This window comes from Rattus norvegicus, chromosome 15 (assembly GCF_036323735.1).
Source record: "Rattus norvegicus strain BN/NHsdMcwi chromosome 15, GRCr8, whole genome shotgun sequence".
Classification (NCBI taxonomy): domain Eukaryota; kingdom Metazoa; phylum Chordata; class Mammalia; order Rodentia; family Muridae; genus Rattus; species Rattus norvegicus.
This window is the reverse complement of record NC_086033.1, coordinates 3,804,207-3,826,191: the sequence shown is the minus strand read 5'-3', so window position 1 is coordinate 3,826,191 and position 21,985 is coordinate 3,804,207. Positions and strand designations below refer to the sequence as shown.

General features: G+C 41.1%; 2 protein-coding genes and 1 long non-coding RNA gene across 38 annotated transcripts in view; 1 reads left to right on the top strand and 2 right to left on the bottom strand.

Annotated features, from left to right (window-relative positions):
• The window catches only part of Ppp3cb (protein phosphatase 3 catalytic subunit beta), a 45,023-nt gene extending 28,013 nt beyond the window's left edge, over positions 1–17,010 (bottom strand). For 7 of the 8 annotated variants that reach the window (XM_039092985.1, XM_039092989.1, XM_039092986.1 and 4 more), the window contains exon 1: positions 16,807–17,010. In XM_039092985.1, the coding sequence (XP_038948913.1) occupies positions 16,807–16,891 (85 nt within the window). In that variant the 5' untranslated portion in view covers positions 16,892–17,010. 8 annotated transcript variants of the gene reach the window in all.
• On the top strand, positions 326–20,712 carry LOC103693236 (uncharacterized). Of its 2 annotated transcripts, XR_005493819.2 has the most exons (3): positions 326–16,795; positions 20,030–20,163; positions 20,281–20,712. It is a non-coding gene; the product is annotated as an uncharacterized LOC103693236 (long non-coding RNA). The 2 variants fall into 2 exon arrangements; XR_005493820.2 differs by having other exon boundaries at positions 20,030–20,712.
• The window catches only part of Usp54 (ubiquitin specific peptidase 54), a 100,923-nt gene continuing 98,194 nt past the window's right edge, over positions 19,257–21,985 (bottom strand). For all 28 annotated transcript variants that reach the window (XM_063274518.1, XM_063274535.1, XM_063274515.1 and 25 more), the window contains one exon: positions 19,257–20,787. In XM_063274518.1, the coding sequence (XP_063130588.1) occupies positions 20,228–20,787 (560 nt within the window). In that variant the 3' untranslated portion in view covers positions 19,257–20,227. The remainder of the gene's footprint in view (positions 20,788–21,985) is intronic.

Below are 21,985 nucleotides of genomic sequence, written 5' to 3'. Positions count from 1 at the left end.
ACTAATAATTGGATTTTGATAAATAAAACTGAATAAATTTTTTAAAAATAGATTTGAAAAGCACCAGCAAGGTTTTTTCTTCTTCTTCATTTAATGGATACAAGTGTTAATTTAAACAAAATTTTTCTAAAGGAATAACCAAATTACTTTTTGTAATTTTGAGATGAAACCCAGTCATCCTACATGTTAAAAGTGTTCTTGTGTGTGAGCGCCCACTCGTGTATTCCCCAACCCCCAATACACACACACACACACACACACACACACACACACACACACACACGAAAATAAAAAAAGTATTTCTTAAGAGTCTTGTTCTAGGGTGTTGAGGTAGGAGTGAGTGGGTGGGTGGGGGAGGAGCCTGATAGAAGCAGGGAGGAGGAGGAATGGGATAGGTGGTTTTCAGAGGGGAAACCTAGAAGGGGGATAACATCTGAAATATAAATAAATAAAATAACCAATTAAAAATAAAGTCTCAGTACGTAGTCCTGGCTTTCCTAGAACTCATTATGTACACCAGGTTGGTCATGAACTCATAAAAAATTCACTTGCCTCTGCCTCCTAGGTGTTGAAATTATTGGTGTTCCCCTGAGTCCACCTTCTACAGTTCCTTCTGTCAAGCTATAGAGGTCTACAACCTAGCAAACCTGGGTTCAGCCTAGGCAACTGAGAGTTGCCTCAAAACATAAATATAACACACACACATGTATAAGCAAATATAATGAAGGAAACTAGCTAGCTGGACTCTGTAAGATCTGGACTACAGTTCAGTGGCAGAGTACCCGCCTCACAAATGCAAGGCGTTCCTTAGGTTTAATCCCTAACACTAGGGGGGGTGGAGGCGGGAGGATAACAAGCTACATATAACAGCATGTTCTTTGTTGAAAATGGTTAGAGAATTGAGTTATTTGGAGAAAAAAAAATCAAGATAACTCAAGTTTTTTCTTTACTACAAAACATTTTCAGTCAGAACCCTTTGATTATAATAGATGCTCAACTATAAAATATATTTTATGCCAGGCAGTGGCGGTGCAGAGGCTTAAACTCTGTGAGTTTAAGGTTAGCCTGGTCTACAAAGCTAGTTTAGTTCTAAGACAACCAGATCTATACAAAGAAACCCTGTCTCGAAAAAAAACCAACCAAACGAAACCTATTATTATATATATAAACCTATTTTATATATACATATATATATCTGAATAAGAAATAAAATGCAAGTAAGATAATCTTCCATGTTATTTCTAAAATAGTTATTATAGCATGTGTTTATGTGACTATATCCATATTTCTCCTCTATAACAGTGTCACCTAAGACCACTGGAAAACACAAGGTATTTACATTATGATTCATTAACAGTAGCAAATCCCAGTTATGAAACAGTAATGAAGATAATTTTATGGTTGGGGAATCACTACATCATGACAAATTGTAATATGGGTCACAGTAATAGGAAGGTTGAGAACCACTAGTCTATATGATGTGTGTGAGTGCATGTGCCACAAAATGTATGTGGAGGTCAGAGGCCAATTTTTGGTTTATTTTACTTCCATCTAAACATGGGTTCCAGGATCAAACTCAGGTCGCCAGGGCAGCAAGTGCCTCTCTACCTGCTGATATCTTTTGCCAGTCCATCTTCCATGTTCTTTTTTTTTTTTTAAAGATTTTATTTTTGAGTACACTACAGCCATCCACAGACACACCAGAAGAGGGCATCATCACCAGAAGATCTCATCACAGATGGTTGTGAGCCACCATGTGGTTGCTGGGATTTGAACTCAGGACCTCTGGAAGAGCAGTCAGTGCTCTTAACCGCTGAGCCATCTCTCCAGCCCCATCTTCCATGTTCTTAATACAAATATAAAACAATGTCTTCTGATCAATTTTAATATGATCTTTTAGGGATGTAGATAAAATCAAAGTCAAATGCTTACCTATACAATTTAACTTATTTTACTGCCCACATATACTTAATACATTATAACTCTTTCCATTCCTGAAGTATGTATTTATGATTTCCACAAGTAATCACAACTGCACAATTAAATATTATTTATAACACCCTCATAGAAGGGGGAGGGAGGATGGGATAGGGGATTTGTGGACAAGAAGCTGGGAAAGGGGATAACATTTGAAATGTAAATTTTGAAAGTCCAGTAAGAAGAAAACAATGGTATTTACAGATGGAACATAAGACAGTGTTAGTCCTTCTTTTGGTTTTCTTGTCTGTCATCTCCTCCACCACAACCACCATCGCACACCAATTTTTTGAGATGCGTCTTCATCCATCTCTAGGTAGGTAGCCTGGCTGGTCTATAATTCCATATGTAAACTAGATTGGCTACCAGACTGAGGTGATCCTCCTGTCTCTGCCTCTAAGTTCTAGAATTAATTATAAAAAGCCTGGTATAGTGGCAGTCACCTGTAACCTCGGTGCTAGAGAAGCAAAGACAAGTGGTAGATCCCTGGAGCTGCCAGCAAAGCCTACTCTAAACATCAGATTCCAGTAAGACACCCTGTCTCAAAAGGCAAGGGGGAGAGACGGCTCAGTGGTTTAAAAACATAAACAAACAAACAAACAAACAAATAGCCTGATTACCTGAGTTTGATCCCAGAGTTCCACATGACTACCCACCCACATACTCACAATGGCATGTGCATGCAAGCATGTACACACAAAATATATACATGTTATAAAAAAAAACTAAGAACTAGGCTACAGCTAAAAAGGAAGAATGAAACTTGAGGTGGTCTGGCTACACTCACACATCTACATGCACTCTATGCACATGTACTTACATACACCTATAAATAAAATGTAAAAATAGTTAATAGCCTTAGCTGAGATGGCTGTAATCCTAGATATTGGGAGGCTAACGCAGGAGAGTTGTCATGAATTCGAGACCATATTTATTCAACATAGTTCCAGGCTAATCAGAACTGTGTAGCAAAACCCTGTCTTAAAAACAAAACAGAACAGCTAAGATTCCTAGCAGTGGGGGATATGGATCTTGAAGTGGCCACTTCCTGTATCCAGGCAGGATTCCCAGTGAAAGGATAAAGACAGTAACCTACCCACAAACCATCTGACCCAAAATGTGTCTTGCCTACAAGGTATGCAGAGAAAAAGAGCAGAGTCTGAGGGACAGCCCCAACAATGACTGCCCCAAATTGAGACCCATTCCACCGGCAAGAACCAACTCGACACTATTAATGAAACTCTTGCATACTGAAATGCTTGTATAATGAAATGTTTGCATACAGGAACCTAGCATAACTGTCCTCTGAGAGGTCCCATCCAACAGCCAATGGAAAGAGATGCAGAGACTCACATCCAAAGAGTAGATGGGGCTTGAGGAGTTGAGGAAAAGACTAAAGGACCCAAAGAGGACAGAATCTACAGGAAAACCAACAAAGTCAACTAAACTGGACCCTTGGAAGCTCCCAATGACCGAGTCACCAACCATAGAACAAGCACAGGCTGGACCTAAGCACATGTATAACAGATGAGCAGCTTGGTCTTCATGCAGGTCCCCCAAACAACTGGAGCAAGGGCTATCCCTGAGCCTGCTGCCTCCATGTCTACCTGTAGACCTCACACCCCCAAACAGACAGCCTTGTCTGGTCTCAGTATGTGCCTAGTCCGCAGCAACTGGATGTTCAGGGCGGGATGGGAGGTGGGAAAGGGTTGACACTCAGAGGAGGGCTTCCCCTTCTTAGGGGAGTGAGGGAGTATTACATAAGGGGTACTAGGAGGAGAGGAAGGGCTGATGTTGGGTTGTAAAGTAAATAAATTTAATGTAATTTAAAAAACAACAAAAAGCAGAACAAAGCCTTTAATCCTAGCACTCGGGAGGCAGAGGCAGGAGGGCTTCTGGGAGCACAATACTAGTGAAGCTCCAGATCATCCATATAATATATATGGATGGAGGGGAGCTGGAGAGGTGGCTCAGCAGTTAAGAACATTGGCTGCTCTTCCAAATGATTGAAGCTCAAATCCAAGCACCCACATGGCAAGTCACAACTGTCTATAATTCCAGTTCCCGGGGATCTGACACCCTCATACAGATATATGTGGAGGCAGAACACCAATGAAAATACATTTTTTAAAAAATTTAAAATATATTAAAAAGCTCAAAACAAAATATTAAAATATTCTAAAAATTAAACTGAAGATGTAGATTGATCAGGGATGAAAGAACAAGGAATCTTACTGTGTCATCAATATGCGAAATAAACAAAGAATCTTGGAAATTAATATTGCTCCTCTTTCTAAGTAAGACCTGCAAAATCTTAGCTCTTTGAGGCCTCCAATTCTAAAGCACAGGTAGCCTGTGCTAAATGAACAACTTTTCTCCTGTGATCAGTCAACCCAATCTATGCTTCCTACTATTACCATGTCTTATTGACAAATATCCAACACTCACTATACTTCTATGCTTCTGAATTACCTCTGTCCTTTTCCTCATGATATTTTTAGTGTTCTCTTCCAAACAGTTTTATTGAGGACTCTAGAACTACTTTTATAAATTAAGATAACAGACACAAAAGTACATTCTCCCATTACATAGACAAACTATCTCTTCACATAATACTTATCTCTCTAGCTTAATTAATTCTTGCTTCTCCTAAAGGAAAATACCAAATCTTCAAAGTGGATCTTGCTTGCTTTTCCATGGTCTATAACTCAAACTTTTCCCCCTCCATTATGATTTTCAACATTGTCACTGCACTGAAGACCAAAACAAAGTCTTCCTTTGAGATATTATCTTCTAACTAGTTGAGTCATGTCTCTGCCATCTACTAAATTTAAATTGTTTTCTGTCATCCTAACTTCCTATCCCTTCTAAATTCCTTCACTGTCAATATCCAAATGTATGACCTACCTAAAACTGAAGAACCAGAAAGTTTGAACATTCCCTGATTGTTTGAGCACTCTGACTTGCTCCACCTTCTGAACTGCAGTCCCTAAATGACCACATCCCTCTATGTTCTGGTTTTGCTCCCTTTTCGTTGTCTGGAGTTTGAGTCTGTATTAAGAACCTGAAGATCTGAACTTCTATTGACTCAGTGAGCATCTATCGAGGCCCCGGATTCCAGGAGGACCACTACAAAATGAAACTGGAGTTTGGAGTCCGTTTCCTAGCACCTATGTCAGGTGGCTTACCTGTGACACCAGCTCCAGATATGATTTCTTCTTCTGACCTCTGCACACATGCATAGTGTGAGTTTGAGCACAACAATCACACAAATAAATAAAAAGAAATTCTTTCTTTTAAAAAGAACTTGCAGAGTCCTTTCTTATCAACTCCTTCTTGGTTACCTTTAATTCTTACAATGAGGCTACTCCACTCATCCACTTTTGAAGCATTCTAGACATTTTGTCCTTCTGTCTCTCCACATTACATGGCAGGCAAAAATCCCAATTCTCAAAAACTTAGCTTGTAAATTTTTATGGCAAGTATAAAATTATCAAAATTGCCCAGTAATGCTACACATTCATAGTCTCCAATTTAGCTAGTCCCTGGCACTTCCAGGCAACCCAAATTTCTCATTATCTGGCTTCTACACTATTCGCTACCTTGTAATTAATTCTCTCTCCTTGGGTTCTCAAAAGAACTTACCTGGCTTTGCATCTTACTTTCTAACTCAGTGTCTCACTGGTTTAACTCATGGACTTCTTCCCATTCTGTTGTGTGTGTGATAGGGTTTCTGTTGGCATCCCTTCTAGGCTCTGCCCCACAGTTGTTAGGCAACAGCCAGGTAGGCCTGGTTTACTATAAAGGTGGCTGTTTGCCCCCTCCTCTCTCTTACTCTCTGCCCCTTCTTTCTCTGCCCCTTCTTTCTCTGACCCTTTCTCCCCTTCCATCTCCCCCTCTCTTTTCACATGTTCCTGGCCAGCTTCTAGTCTTTTCTGTCTGTCTCCACTCCCTTCCCAACTCATGTCCTAAATAAACTCTATTCTATACTAAACCTGTTGCATGGCTCAGGGGAAAGGGATACCTCAGCATGGGCCTGCCAAGGAAACCTTCTCACCTCAACATACCTGGCTCTACAATACGTACCCTGGCCTCTTCCTTTTTTATACAACAGTATCACCCTGCATATAGCTCTAGTTGACCTGAAACTTGCATAGACCGGGCTGGCCTCAAGTTCAGAGATTCACCTGCCTCTGCCTCCAGAGTGGTACAATTAAAGATGTATGCCAGCATATTCAACTTTTACTTATCTGTTTAATATAGCCCAGGTTGGCCAAGGGTGACACTGAACTCCTGATGCTCTAGCCTCCACCTTCCAATGTTGCAATCATAGACCTGGTTTATACAGTGCTGGAGACCTAGCATGACTTTGTGAGTGAGTGCTAAGCAAGCATTTTATCAATTAAGCTACAGTCCCAACCCACTTTTTTCTCTTGAACCTTAAATGTCAGTGGTGGTCTTATGGGTCCTGTCTTTGAGGCTCCTCTCATACTACTCTGAATTAGTAATCTTACTCAACATGATAGCTTCTAGTATATAAATAGTCCATGCTAGCCATCAACTTGAAATTCTAGTGCTTTAGGCTCCTAAGTGCTGCTAAGATCACAAATATGCACTAGCACCTATATTTTGCAGACTTCTAAATAGAAAGCTTCGGTTCAGATCCCATCCTTGTACTCCAGATCCACATTAAACTATAAACTATAAACTAGCCAACGTTATAGCCTATAGATTTTGTAAAGGCAATGTTTTTCCATCCAAACCATCACCAAAACAGTTATCAAATTAATCTGCAAATTATCGCAGACATGACTTCTTCCTCACCCTACATGGAAAACAGGTCTCTTTAGTCGCCAGAGACATCGAATAAAGACTTCCTCCCCTCCTCATGCCCACTACTACAATCTTTCCCATCTTGCCCATGACAAGTATTCTTTGTGAGCATGTGTCTAGGCCGGAGGACAAACCTGGCTGTCGTGCTTTTTTTTTTGAGATGGGATCTTTCAGTGGCTTGGGACCCACCAAGTAGGCTACGTTATGCTGACAGACAGGAGAGATCTGAAGGCCTGCTTGTCTCAACCTCCCCAGTACTGGATTTACTAGCAGGTACTGCCACAACCAGCTCTTTTTATTTGGGTTCTGGAGGCAGAATTCAGGTCCTGGAGCATTCTACTTACTGAGCTGCTTGCCCAAACCTACAGAATACTCTTCCTAAAACTCAAACATCAAGACTGTATTTCAGATTGGCTTTACTTTTCAAATTATTTTTTAATTTAAACTTATTTTATATGTACGAGTGTTCGTCTGTCTGTGTATACATGTGTGCCTGGTGTCCTCAGAAGTCAGAACAGGGCATCCAATCACCTGGAATTAGAGTTATGAAAGTATTCTTTGTGGGAGGATGCCCTCCCATACCCTAGGATAATAGGACTTCATGAATGAACCGTCACACCCAGTTATGAGCTACCATGTAGGTGCTGGAAACTAAATCCAGGTCCTCTGTAAGAGCAGGAAGTTCTCTTAACCACAGCTTCTTTTAATACAGTATAAAGGTCCCTCACGACCAAATACACACACCCTCATCTTTTACCACTACCTTATATTCTGAACATATTCTGTTGTGGACACTAGCTTTCTTATTTAAAACTCTGCATGGCAGTATAGAGAGCAGTGCTCAGGAGGCAGAGGTAGGTAGATTTCTATGAGTTTGAGGCAGTCTGGTCTACATAGCAAGATTCAAGCCAGCCAAGCTACATAGTGACAATGTGTTCAATAGATGACAGATGGATATACAGATGAATGGATGTGGATGGATCAATTGGGCTGATTTACGTTGCATGTCATATTGTTGTGGATATATAACCTCACCTTATGTTAGGAAGTTGAGATAAGGTCTCACTCACACTGCAGCTCAGACTCATCTGGAACTCACTATAACCATGCTGAACTTGAACTTCCACAATCCCCTTAGCCCTCCCACACCCTAGGATAACAGGACTTCATGAATGAACGGTCACACCCAGTTACCCCTTGTCTTTAAATATCATTTAATGTTTTACTCTTGGAAACTTTTATGATATTCCCAGCCTACATTAACAGTATTCTTTATTTCTGGACCAAATAACATAGGACATGATGCATACTTACGTTATAGCACGTACCAAATACATCGTTAAATGCCTGACTTCCTTTTTTTTTTAAGATTTATTAATTTTATTTATGAATACATTATAGCTGTTTTCAGCCACACCAGAAGAGGGCATCAGATCCCATTACAGATAGTTGTGAGCCATCATGTGGTTCCTGAGAATTGAACTCAGGACCTCCGCAAAAGCAGCCAGAGCTCTTAACCACCAAGCCATCTCTCCAGCCCCATGCCTGTCTTCCTTATCAGCTTATGAGTACCTTGAATGTAAAGGGGCTAAGTCTTTCTTCTCTATATATCAAATGATATATAATATAGTTTATTCAATTATTACTATGTAATAGTTTCTAAAATACTTACAAATCTTAAGATCAATTTATGTAGCAATGACAATGTATTTATGATTTAGTCTGTAAATACTTGCTAACATACAGTCTCATGTAATCTTCAGAGATGTCTTGTGTGCTCATACAGATACCATCTCCATTTCATCAATGAGGTAATAGACTCAGATGTTAATTATCTTCTTAAAATGCAGAGCCATGGTTCAAACTAGGTCTAAATGATCTCCAGTATCACGTCTTTATACTAACACAATGACAAACTTCATTTGCTCTAAGGGGTCATCCAAAGGCTCCTCAGCTGTATACCTGTCATGCCAGCACTTAGGAGGACCAAGAATTCACGGCTAGTCTGAGCACAGTAAGAGTCTGTCTCAAAAAAAAAAAAAAGAAAAGAAAAGAAAAGAAAAGAAAAGAAAAGAAAAGAAAAGAAATCTATCTCAAAAACCATAAACCAAACCAAATCAAACCAAACCATAGACTTTTTACCAGTCTAATATAGATCTATGGAGTAGCCAGCCATAGATCCTAAGTAACCTAAGGAAAGATTCAAGAAATAAAAATTGTGGTTATTAAATAATAAGCATCCATCCTCAAATTTTATTTTCTTTATTGCTATTTTTGTTATGGTATCACGAATGCCCATCACTCAGATTAATTTAAAAAAATTGTGGATTTTTTAACCTTTCTGGATTTTAGGTTTTTTAAAAGGTTTATTATTTTTATATCTCTAAGTTTATTTTTTAGATTATAGATATAGGAGTGTTTTACCTTCATGTATGTATGTGTGCTGTATACATGCCTGGTGCCAATGGAGGTCAGAAAAGGGTATCAAGATTCCTGGAACTGGAGTTATAAATGGTTGTTAACCACAAGGTTGGTGCTGGGAGCTGAGTCTTCTCCAAAAGCAACAAATAACAAGTGTTCTTAAACACCGAGCCCTCTCTCTAGCCATATTTTTATTTTATACAAGTAAGTGTGATCCTGAGTATGTATAGTGTACCACATGTGTATAGCAGATGCCCTTGGAGGCCAGAAGAGGGCTTCACAATCACCAAAACTGGAGTTGGTGTTAAGCCATCAGATGTGGGAGCAGGGAAAGGAACTCAGTTTCTTTGCAAGATAATTGAGTTGCTTCTACAATGATTCCAAGTCTTTTTGATTGATATTCAAATTCTTGCAGTTTTTTTTTAACATCTTCATTACTGAATTTCCTTTTAACTGCACTGTGTCAACATTACTTCAATTCTTATCATCTAATTTCTATTAGAAAACTTGAATTCTACTATTCATCTTCAATAAAACAAAGCACAGCTAATTTCCAGGCTCAAAATTTTAGGTAGTTTTATTTTTGTTTAAGTTTTCCTTGTTTAGTCTCTCCTATTTAGTTCAGACTGAGACAGAACTTAATAGCATTCCTGTGTCTCCCCTAAATGCCGGGATTGAATGTGTACACTATATGACTGGAAATAGTTTCATACTGAATAAAAGGAAAAACCAGTTCTCTCCTTTCACCATGGGTTCTGGACTCAAACTTGGGCCACCAGGCTTATACAGACATGTTTTTACCTCACAGGCACTTCACTGAGTGAGGTATTTTTTAGAATGCTAAATCTTAAGGTCTTTTCCAATGAAGTCTTTCCAAGACTGACCATTTTCAATCTTTTACAAGTAATTCCAATCTGTACTTCCACTAACTGATCAATTGAATCTCCTTAAAGCAAATTTAGTCTTACTATCCCTCAGACAGTGCTGTTGATCTGTTTCACTCCCATCCCCATCATGTATCCAATATGTGCTTACCTCCTACTATTATTAAGCATAATCAGACACATTTTTTTCCTTTCCCTTAATTGATGTTTTGGCCATCCCTCTCTTGAACTACTCTAAATAACTAAACCAAAGTAAAGCTTCTGCCTCCTTTAATAATTAATTTTGTTTAATAAAATTTCATCAGTTAGCTTTCAAAATAGTAATGGATCACTATTCTACTTTAAAATAATCAAAAACAGCCACATGCCTGGCTAGGCACTATGCTACACACTTTATATGCATTATTCTCAGTAATATCCCACAAACTCTATCAAAAAGACTGTATTAACTCTAGCTTTCATGAGGACACTAAGACTGAGAATGTTAAGAACTTGTCTACCTGAGTTTTATTTATTCAGTGGCACAGCTGGTTTTCAAAGCCAGAAAGTCTAATTCTATCTATGGCTTTCAGTCTTAATCATCCACAGGCTAACCTGCTAGAGCAAGCCACAACTTCAGCTTCTTAACTTGGAACACAAAAGGTCCCTTTTCAACTTCATCTGCCACTCCTTGCCAAGCACCTTATATACTAACTACCATTTCAAACTACGTACCTTTCTGTTTCTCTATTCCAATTGTACTCATCTTTCAAGGGGTACCTTTAAACATTATTCTCAGTGACACTTTCTTTTTAAATTGAGATTGTCATTTCTCTTATCACTCTAATAGCACTTTGTTTCTACCTCGTTTTTATTCAGTGTCACCACCATACTTCCCATGTTAAGATTGTATTCTACTTACCTTTTATTTTTAAAGTCTCATGTATTAGTTAAGACTGTAACTTATCTTCTATTTTAAAACAGTCTCATGTATCATAGGCTGACTTCAAACAAGATATCCTTGCACTTCTGATACTTCTGATTCAATTTCCTAAATACTAAGATGTATCATTACATCTGGTTTATGTGGTACTACAGATTAACTCAGGGCTTCCTGCATGCTAGGCAAGCATAATACCAAATAAGTTACACACTCCAATTCCTACTAAAATCCCTGGTACGAAGCATGTACCCAATAAATGTTGCACATGTAAAGAACCCTACCTTCTTATTTCAATTCTATCCATTCTTCAAGGCTTCTTTTCCCTTAAAAAAAGCTCTTAGTAATATATATCTATCTCCCACTTTAAAAAAGGGTGTGGTAGCACTCACTTTTAATCCTAGCACTAGGGAGGCAAAGGCAGGCAGACGATTTGGGTTCAAGGCTAACCTGGTCATTGAAGGCCACATAGTGAACCCGTCTTTAAAAAGAGAGCCCTGCCAGACCAGACATTACTACATCCTTTGAACTGAGACAACTTCCTACTTCTGCAATAACCACAATCACAACCACATTCATATTCAATGAAATCTGTTAACTTTTCATGAGTACTTAGTTTCCTAAGGATCAAGACTTTATTTCTACCCCCACTGTCTTCTACCCCACAAGGTTAAGAAACATACAGCAGGAATTTAATAGTTACTATTTTAGGGGTTGGGGATTTAGTTCAGTGGTAGAGCGCTTGCCTAGCAAGCACAAGGCCCTGGGTTCAGTCCCCAGCTCTGAAAAAAAGAAAAGAAAAAAAAATAGTTACTATTTTATAACTTTTTCTGTTTATTTGTGGGTTTTGTTTTTTGGGGGTTTTTTTGGCTTTGTTTTTTTTTTTTTTTTTTTTTTTTTTTTTTTTGAGACAGAGTTTCTCTGTGTTGTCATGGCTACCCTGGAACTCACTCTGTAGACCAGGATGGTCTGCCTCTGCCTCCCAAATGTTGAGGTCAAAGGCCTGCTCCACCATTGTCCTATTACTATTTTATAACTTTCATATCCTAAAATAAATTTTATGTACAAAGACAATCAGTTCAACCATTTTACCTCTGAATATAAATTAACATTTTTATGATGAAATGAAGTCATATGATTGACACTAAAACATACCTCATTTAAAACTTCACAGTTCTTTTCAACAAATTTCCCCTTACAATTTTGCTTAATCATTCAATAACTCTGGCTTTCAGCTCTCTCCTGAGCAGCTGTATTTCCTTCTTGACATTTTCTTTCTAAGGTAACTTGCTACCATAGCCCTTTCTCTTTTCTTTTAAACTCACATGTTGTAGTCTCTGTTCCTTTGCTTTCTCTAGAACACACGGTACTAAAAACTTATCTTAGTATGGTTAAAATTTTAACAGGGGTAAAAAGGAAATTCATTTTAAGGAGTTATCTTTATATATAAGCCTATAAGATACTTTGTAAATGAAACTAACATTCAAACTGCTTTTAAAACATGAAATAAGGGGCTGGGGATTTAGCTCAGTGGTAGAGTGCTTGCCTAGGAAGCGCAAGGCCCTGGGTTCGGTCCCCAGCTCCGAAAAAAAGAACCAAAAAAAAAACATGAAATAAAAATATCTGTGAGCAACTCTGAAATCAGCATGTATATGAATATTATGAATCATTTGCAAATCTGTGATGAAAAATTAAACAATTTTAATAAAACTAAGGTATTAGAAATAAGAGTGGCACATGAACTCTGATTTATAAGCTAAATGAATATGCCTGGCCATTTAAAAAAAAAAAATCAGTCTAAAACAAAATATATTTTTTCAGCATTTTGGTTCAATCTGAAAATGTGGTAATTTATGATTAATAAAAACTAGAAAATTGGAGGGTAATGCTGAGTATAAAGGAAAATTGTTGCTAGGCATGGTAATATATGTGTGCACTCTTGTACTTGGTGAAGTGAAGCCTGGTGATAAATTCAAGGCCACCCTCGGCTAAATAACTGACTTTGAGGCCAACATCTTGGCTACATATGACCCTGTCTCAAAAAAAAAAAAAGGGGGGGGGGCTGTGTGAAATACTTCAGTAGGTACAGACACTTGCCATCAAGCCTGATATAACTTGATTGAACTGCTAGGACCCATAAGGTAGAATAAGAAAACTGACACCCACAGGAATGCCTTGGCATTTCTGCCACACACACCCCAAACATTGAAAGTACAATATTTTTCTTTAAAAACTTAAGGAAAAAAATGTGGGTGCTAAAATGGATATAATCTAAACACTATTTTCTATGGGATGGTGAATTCCACACTATAGTAACAGAGAGCTTTACAAAACTGAATTTTAAGTTTATGTAGCAAAACATGCATTAAGACTTAGGGAGGAAAAGTACCTGGGAAAATGAGGCTAATAAGTAAATGTGTTGGGAGAGGAAGGGAGGTACACTCCTAAGTCAGGACCATTTTCCTGATGTGGCAATGAGGTACACAGACAACTGTTTTCCTTTCTGTTAGGCCTACATTCTATTAAACTTGCTCCACTTACTTACTGTGAATAATGAGTTTATTTGCATGTGAAGCGCAGAGGACAACTTTCCAGAGGAACTTGTGCTTTGCTTCTACCAAGTGGGTCCCAGGAATCAATCAAGGTTAAGTCAGCTTGGCAGCACGAATCACCCACTGAGCGTCTCACCAAGATGTTTGTCTCCACTTTCTTAATTGAAATATAGACCCCACACACACAAAAAAAGTAACAAAAGCTTCAGGAACATTTTATTTTGTTTTGTTTGAGGATTTTTGAGACATAGTCTCACTATGTGAGACAGGCTGATCTTGAACTAATAATCCTCCTCTGCCTCCTAAGTCTTGGAATTATGAGTCTGCCATTGTGACTAACCATATCGGGTTAATGTTTTAATGATTCATTTTTAATCTTTAATTATGTATACGCATACATGTCTGTGTGGGAGCATATGAAGGTGAATGCAGCAGCCCACAGAGCACAGGAGAGAGCATCAGATCTTCTGAAGCCAGACTTAGTGAGACAGCTGTGGGCTGTTGGATGCAGATGCTGAGAATGGAACTCTGGTCCTCCCTCTGTAAGAGCAGTACACAGGGCCAACAGACAACCTCTCCATTAAATCTCTAATGAACAGTTTGAGCTGAGGCAGTAGCTGGACAACCAGGTTCAGAACTAAACAGAACTAACCTAGAAATCTAATTATCCATGACTATGAAAGAGAGTTGCTACTAAATTTTTAGTAACAGGCTCATCACATTTATAAATGAAACACCTATAGTATTAAAATCTCTCACACATCCGTATTTCCTGAGTGTGACTAGGAGTTAAGAGCAGGTAAGAACCTTTACTGCCCGCTCTTCTAGAGGCTCTGAGTTGGGTTTCCAATGCCCATATGGCTAAGAGCCTTCTGTAATTTCAATTACACAGGATATAATACCCTCTTCAGGCCTCATATGGCACTATACACATGTGGTACACATATGCAACATGCAGGCAAAACATCCACACACATAAAATAAAACCAATATTTAAAAAAAGTCGATAAAATAAAGATCTTTAGAAGCGTTGGGCCTAAAATTTACTAAAGACAAGGAAAAGTTCCAAAGAGGAATAGACTACTTGCGCTCAATACTACTAGCAATTTCCCAACAATCTGAGGAAGTAGTGTATATGTAAAGCTAGAAAAATATCCTGAACTTATGAAATCTGAGATTTATTTATGTGTTACTGTTTATGTGTATCTTTTTAGACAGGGTGCATTATATAGCTCTGGCTACCCTGAAACTTGCTGTGTGGACCAGACTGGCCTCAAAATTAACAGCAATCTTTCTGCCTCTGCCTCTGCCTCTGCCTCCAGAGTGGTGGGATTAAAGGCATGTGCCACTGCAGTATCAGGATTTCTAAGACATTCCACATGGAAATGAAAGTTGTCACCATGAAGAAGATACAAATAAAATACAGCAGGCATTAGCCATAAGCTTTATAACTGAAATTTCCCAAACAAGCTCCTTTCCTCCTAAGAAAATGGTTTTCATTTCAAAACAATAAACTGTAAATGGACATGTATTAGACTTACAACTCACCCCTAAGGAATATCTGCCTTATGCTTGGAAACTCATTTTTCCTTCATTAAAGCACTATGGGAAAAAGACTGCCACATAAATGACAAGGAACAAGATTCACATAAGGACAACATAAATACATGATTCAGGACTGTGACTAGTTCCCTCAGCTATTATTCTGATGAGAAGTATCCAGAGAAATAAGCATACAGGAAATACAGTTAAGAAAATAAAGAGGAGGCCATTGCCTGTTTCAACCCCCACCTACAAAACTACAGGTATTGATAGGATCAGCGACTGATTTTGTCTCTTTCTTAAGGCAAAAGAAAAAAAAAAAAATCCCAGAAAAAGAAGCTCAAAAACTCTTTAGTTCATTCTAACGCCTAACCCAACCACATAAGCCTAGGTTTGAATATATTTGGTCATGCTTTAAGAACCAAAAAGTGCAGACTGAAAACAGAAAACACATAGGTGGGCAGTGAGTGGTGGTGCACACCTTTAATCTGAGCTCTCAAGTGGCAGAGGCAGGCAAATCTCCTCTAAGTTTCAGGCCAACCTGGTCTACAGGTTCCGTTCCAGGACACAGAGTATCTCGGGAAAACTACCACGAAACACACACACACACACACACACACACACACACACACACACACACACGCTCGAGAAAAGGGTTTCTTGTTTTAAATATTTTAATGGCAAACCACAGTCACAGTTCAAAACAAAACTAACAGTATTTAAACAATGTGCCAGTCTGTACTTGACACTGTATTTGAAAATTAAAATAACTTTAAAGAAAAATAATTTCAGTTCTTACTAATATCCACAGTATTAGTGTAGTAGATGTGGTAGCTCTCTTTGAGAGCTTGGACTTTTAAAGAACTCTCAACTGCCTCTCAATTTATCTTAAATAAATCTGTTTATCTGTACACAAACGTCCATTATCTCCTCCCTCCTTGGCACAGAAGAATTTCACTTTTTTTCTAAAGAGTATAACGCGTGTTTAGAGACGATACGTAAAACCCTTTCTGTTACGTGCTGACGGTTTTTAAAATAACTACCACTTCCTATACATGCGACTTTTCTGGGGGGGGGGGGGGAGGAGTTGTCCTCTCTGCAATACTGCCCTGCAGCTACGTCTGGGTTCCTAAGTCACGCCTGGATCCTTCACTCTTGTCCAGTCCCATATGGTTTTCCCCAATTTCCGCGCCGGGTGGCACCTGAGGACCGAGCGCAAACACCCTGCTGTTGGCGCTCGCAAGGCGCTGTCACCCGGGAGCAGGCGTGGGCCAGAACCCGGACGAGTCCGCCGGCGTGAAGCTAAGGGAATCCGGGGCCCCACGGTGCGCCCCGGCCAGCCGGAGTGCAGCTGTCGATGAGCCGGAAGCTCAACACGGGCACTGCGCCGGTAACAGGCAATGCAGGAAAGAAAGGGGCTCGCTGCGGCGGACCGCCCTAACCCCGCGTTAGCGACACCCCGCACAGAACCCCCGCCCGGGCCTGCAGGGCGAGCGGGAGACGGCCGAGCAGCCAACGCCTGGGCCCGGCCCAGCGGGGACCCGCCCAGGGGCCACTCCCCAAGGGAGGCAGCCAGTCACTCGCCCGCCCCGCCGGGCCGGCTCCGGAGGGGACGGACTCCCGCCCGCCTTCACACCGCGCCTCACGCCAGGCCCCCAGGGCTTCGGGTACCTCTCACCTTTGACGACGCGGTCGGCCCCGAGGGGGGGCGGCGGGGGCGGGGGAGGGGGCGGCGCGGCCCGGGCCGGCTCCGGGGCGGCCATGCTGGGCCCGGGGCTCGGCTAGGTGCCGGGCCGGGCGGGGTTGGGGGCGGGGGCGGCGGCTACCAGAGCCGAGCGGCGGCGCCGCCGGGGAACATGGCGGACCCTCTTTCCCTTCAGAGGGGCTAAGACCGTCATGCACCGCGCGTGCGGGGGCGGGGGCGGGACAGGCTCCAGGGACTTGAGCAAAATTACCGAAGCTACTACAGAAACGGGAGCAGTCCAAGGGACCAGGTGAAAATTCCTGACATGCAGAAAGACAAGCCAGTAAAGAGAAGGGTGCAGACTAGACTTAGGGACTGTTGATGAGTGCAAGGTAAAAAGAACATTTTTCTGGCCTCTTTGGAGCCCAGGGAAATGAAGAGATGTAATGTGACCTCAGAATTTCCCACTATTAGACAAATATATGACAATTTATCTACAAAATCTGAGTAGGGACAAAAATGAAAGAAGCATTGGAAAATGTAAAGAGTAGCATTATTGGTGCGAGAGATGGCTCAGTGGTTAAGAGCACTGTCTGCCCTTCCAGAGGTCCTGAGTTCAAATCCCAGCAACCACATGGTGGCTCACAACCATCTGTAATGAGATCTGGTGCCCTCTTCTGGTGTGTCTGAAAACAGCTATAGTATGCTCATATATAATAAATAAATAAACTTTAAAAAAAAAAGGAAGAGTGCTATTATCATTTAAAATGGAATTTGTCCTTTACTGCCAGACCTCAGGAGGCAGAGGTAGCCACTCAGGGCAACAAAGTGAGACTGTCTCAACAAACGGGAGGGGGGCATAGAGGGTTGCATAGAATTCCAACCCTTGGTTTGGGTTTGGAAGAGTCCAAAGGCACATAAATTCAGCTGACAAAGTCTAAGCACCATGATTTAAGAACCAAAAGGAGTCAAGGGAAGTAGGGAATGACATCAAGAGATATTCAGAAACCTGTTAAGATTCACCTGGAAAGGCTATGGGCTTTCTTAATTCATTGGGCAAATACATTTGAAGTTAGAGAGATGGTCCAATGGATAAAGGTGCTTGCAGCCAAGGTGGGTGACCTAAATTCCTTGGGATGAATCCACTTGGTGGAAGGAGTCAATGGAAAGAAGGAATAGATTCCTTCAAGTCTGACCTCTGCTAAAACGTTGAGTAAGTAAGTAAGTAAGTAAGTAAGTTAAATGTAATAGAAAAGTTGGAAAGCGGACACTAAGTAGGTAGAAAACTGAAGTTAGTTCCTTATCTGTATATACACAGAATTTGGGTGTGGGCAACTTACATATCCAGGTCGGCTAGCGTCCATAAGGCCAAGAAACAAGAAGAGATTGTTCCATCAATAACTATCGGTTACTCTAAGATGGCTCAGGCTGTAAAGGCACCAAACCCAATTATGGAACCACAGGGCACACACGGTAGAAAAAGAGAGCTGACTGCTACAATGTACTCTGGCCTTCATGCGTCTGTCTCATATATATGCAGCCACTGCAATTCTTATAAAAGGTTAGAGGAGTATGTATGACACGAATGGTGTTGAAAGGTTCAGGGGCCAATATATCTAAGGCCCATGTGTCTGTTACAGCATCCAAATAGGATGAAACAAGAAAGTCCTCTGTATCCTATCAATAACATACATGCTCAGAATCTGTCTACAATGATTAGGAAGGCAGCAGAACAACATTCTCAGCATCCGTTGTCTCTTTCTGTTCATCAGTGAGACCAAGATCTGGAGTAAATAAGGAGGGAAAACCCAATAGACATTCGTTGCAAAGGGAACCTACAAAATTATTTTCTTTTGTATGTATATATGTTTTGCCTGCATGAATGTGCACCACATGTGTTCAGTCTGCATGGAGGGCAGAAGAGAGAGTTATATTCCTTGGAACGAGACCTACCAAATGTGGTGTTGAAAACTGAACCCATGTACAATGAATGAACAGCCTGTTCTCTTAACCTTTGAATGGCTCCAGCCACTACAAAATACTTTTTAAAGGAAATCGACTTTTGGGTCATGGGTGAAGCTAGATCTCATCATCACAGAGATGTTCTAACTCTTAAGGGGAAAGGAAGGGGAATGGGGCCATAGGAAGGGAGCAGGGCACATCGCACACCTGTAATGCAGAGAGGAAAGGCACCAAGACTGGTACTGTGCTGGGAGTGGAGTGTGTAAGGCACTGAGTGTCCCAGGCAGTTAACAGAGGGACAGTTAACACACTTGTACCCATAGCAAAAGGGAAAGGTTTACATAAGGACATGTGGACTCCATATTTTTAAACTCCTCTTTGGCTATTCACTTTCACTTGGTCAAAGCCATTTCATATAAATTCCGAGGCTTCCCCAGCCCAGAAGGAATGAGCAAAAACATACACAAGTGAAGGACAAGAGGTTAAATACAACTATCTTACAGATTTATTAATGAAAAATACTTTACAAAAACAGTATGCTCTGCCCTAAAATAGTTTAGCTGACTCTTGAGAGTTTAAGGGTGACTGAGCAAGTGGCAGTAATGGCTCTGCTGCTGAGGACAGGAGGGAGTGTTAGTGTGCCCAACGCCACCTGTTCAGAAGGGCAAATAGTCTATTGGCAGCTCCCCACTCCAGGCCTATGGTCTGAGTCACGAGGAAGGCTGACAGGCCACACCTGGGCAGCTGAGCTTCCCTTAAGAACATGATCAGAATCCTGACTACTGACAGGAGATGGGGAAGGGAGTTAGGTAATATGGACAGGTGGATAAACAAGGAGTATAAGTTGGGAATATAGTAGGGCCAGGAGTTGAGGGCTCTGATGGAGATGGGGGCTAAAAGAAACCAGAAATAAAGTAGCCCAGACAAGCCTAGAACTTGCTATGTAGCCAAGGATGAATCTGAACCTCTGATCCTCCTACCCCCACCTCCCAAGTGCCAGGGTGACAGGTGTGCACCACCATGCGGTTTCACACACTGCTAGGATAGAACCCCGGTGATTTGCGTGTTAAGAAAACCCTCTACCAACTGAGCTACATCCCCAGCGCTAAAGCTGGAATTTCAAATATTCCATCCCAAAGAAGCAAACACCTTTAGGAAAAAAAATCAACATCTTTTTTGTTGTCGTGGTTCTGTTCTTTTTTTAAAAAGAAAGAAACGGAAAAAAGAGAAAGACCCATGGTCTCTTTTTACCCAGAGTTCCTGGCCTGGAAATGCGACTGTGCAGCCTCTACCTTCAACTGCGGACCTCGGGGATTGCAGGCGCAATGCCTGGCGGGAAATGACCAAGTCGACGCTGAGACAAGAATGGCATAACTGGCAGGACTCAAGGTACCACTGTGCCACCATACAGGTTCTAGAGGAGGTGTGGCCCCAGGGCAGGTTGGGGTAGCTCTTACCACCTGCTGTGCTGTAGCAGTCTCACCCTGCTCTGCTCTGTGCCCGCAGTGTTTGACAGAGCAAACCTAACTCTCTCCTCCCCTGCACTCCTGTGTCTATACTGAGAGGGGTATTGGCTCTGTCTCCCGTCATCATCTGGGGGCACGTCTATTCGTCGAGGACCAGGTGTTCGGGACCCCAGAACAGAACCCGAATTCCAAGATGACCTATGGAGTACATGAAGACTGCTGGATGGTGGGGACCCTGGGTGAACAGCAGAAGGATGGGAGGGTAAGTGGAAAAGATTGCCCCAGGACTGAGCATGAGGAACCTGAAGGCCCTGGTGTCTTTCTGGTAGTGTGGCAGTGTAGGTTAGCTGAGGCTTGCATGCTGGCGCAGTTAAGACTCTGGCCCCAATGTGCTGGTTGGTTTCTGTCCCTGGTCCCCAGGAAGCATCAGTTCTGGAACGATGAGGTAGACTTCGGTAGTTCAAAGTCCTTCCTGTGTACTTGACCCCTTGGGGAGTTTCATCCCTGTCACACATAGCCAGAAACTGTTGGACACTCCTCGAAGTTCCTGAGAAGAGAAAAGAAAGCCGAAGACTGAGCATTTTTAGAAAATAAATCTCCTTCCCAAAGGACTATTCCTGCTATTTTGTCCAACCCTTTACTCCTCCAAGAATACATACAGAAGGAGGAAAAACATAGGAGATGTGTGTGTGTATGTATACACATACAAATACACACACACACTTTTTCTTTAAAAATTTTCCCCAGTACTGGGGATTGAACCCAGGGCCTATGCATGCTAGGCAAACACTCTACAATTTAGCTGTACCCTTAACCCTAACAACTCCTAAATATTATGCCAAAAGCAATCTTTTCTATCTTAGGTATTGCCATGAGTACTTCCAGTACAATCCTTCTCTAACAAACGCTCACGAACACACGTGTACAAGTGGATTTACAATTTCTCTTGCAAACTCCTATAACAATTACACTAAAATCTCACTTGGCTTTTCTTTTCTTAAGATTTATATTTTATTCATGGGGTGGGCAGCTTGAGACAGGGTTTCTCTGTGTGGCTCTGGCTGTCCTGGAACTCAGTTTGTAGACCAGGCTGGCCTCCGCCTGCCTCTGTCTCCCAGGTGCTGGGATTAACGACATGCACCACTGCTGGGCCGCTTGGCTTATCTTAACATGGGTACCTTGACTGCTGTTAGATGACCTCTACTTAAATCCTTGTTCAATTTCTGAGGTCGCTGCTTTTGTTCATATCACACTTACCTCATACACAATGTAGAAAATCTTTTCTCTATACATTTTTTTCACTATGACACTTGTGATATGGTGGGCTGATAATTCTTTATGGAGGATAGAAGGGACTGCTCTGTGCACTATATGATGTTTTGAAGAATCTTTGTCCAATATCCGTTAAGTAGCAAGTAGTAGGTTCTCTTTCCCCTTTGAGAACCAAAGACTTAAAATGTAAGTTAAACCCAGAAGGAGTAAAAAAAGAACATCTTCCATGGAAGTCACTGAAAGCCAGAAGGGTGCTACCATCTTCCAGGAACTATGTGGGTCTATACGTTTGACATGTGTTCTCAAGGTACAGTGTCTTCCCAGTCTTCCGTTCACTTCTGTCCTCCTACATCATCCCTCAGCTAAGACTTAATAAACAACAGGGGAGAATTGGGGAAATTCCGAAGAGTAGTTATTAACTACACTTTATCACTTCAAAGCTTTTTCCTTCATGACTGAAACAGGTTGGTTCA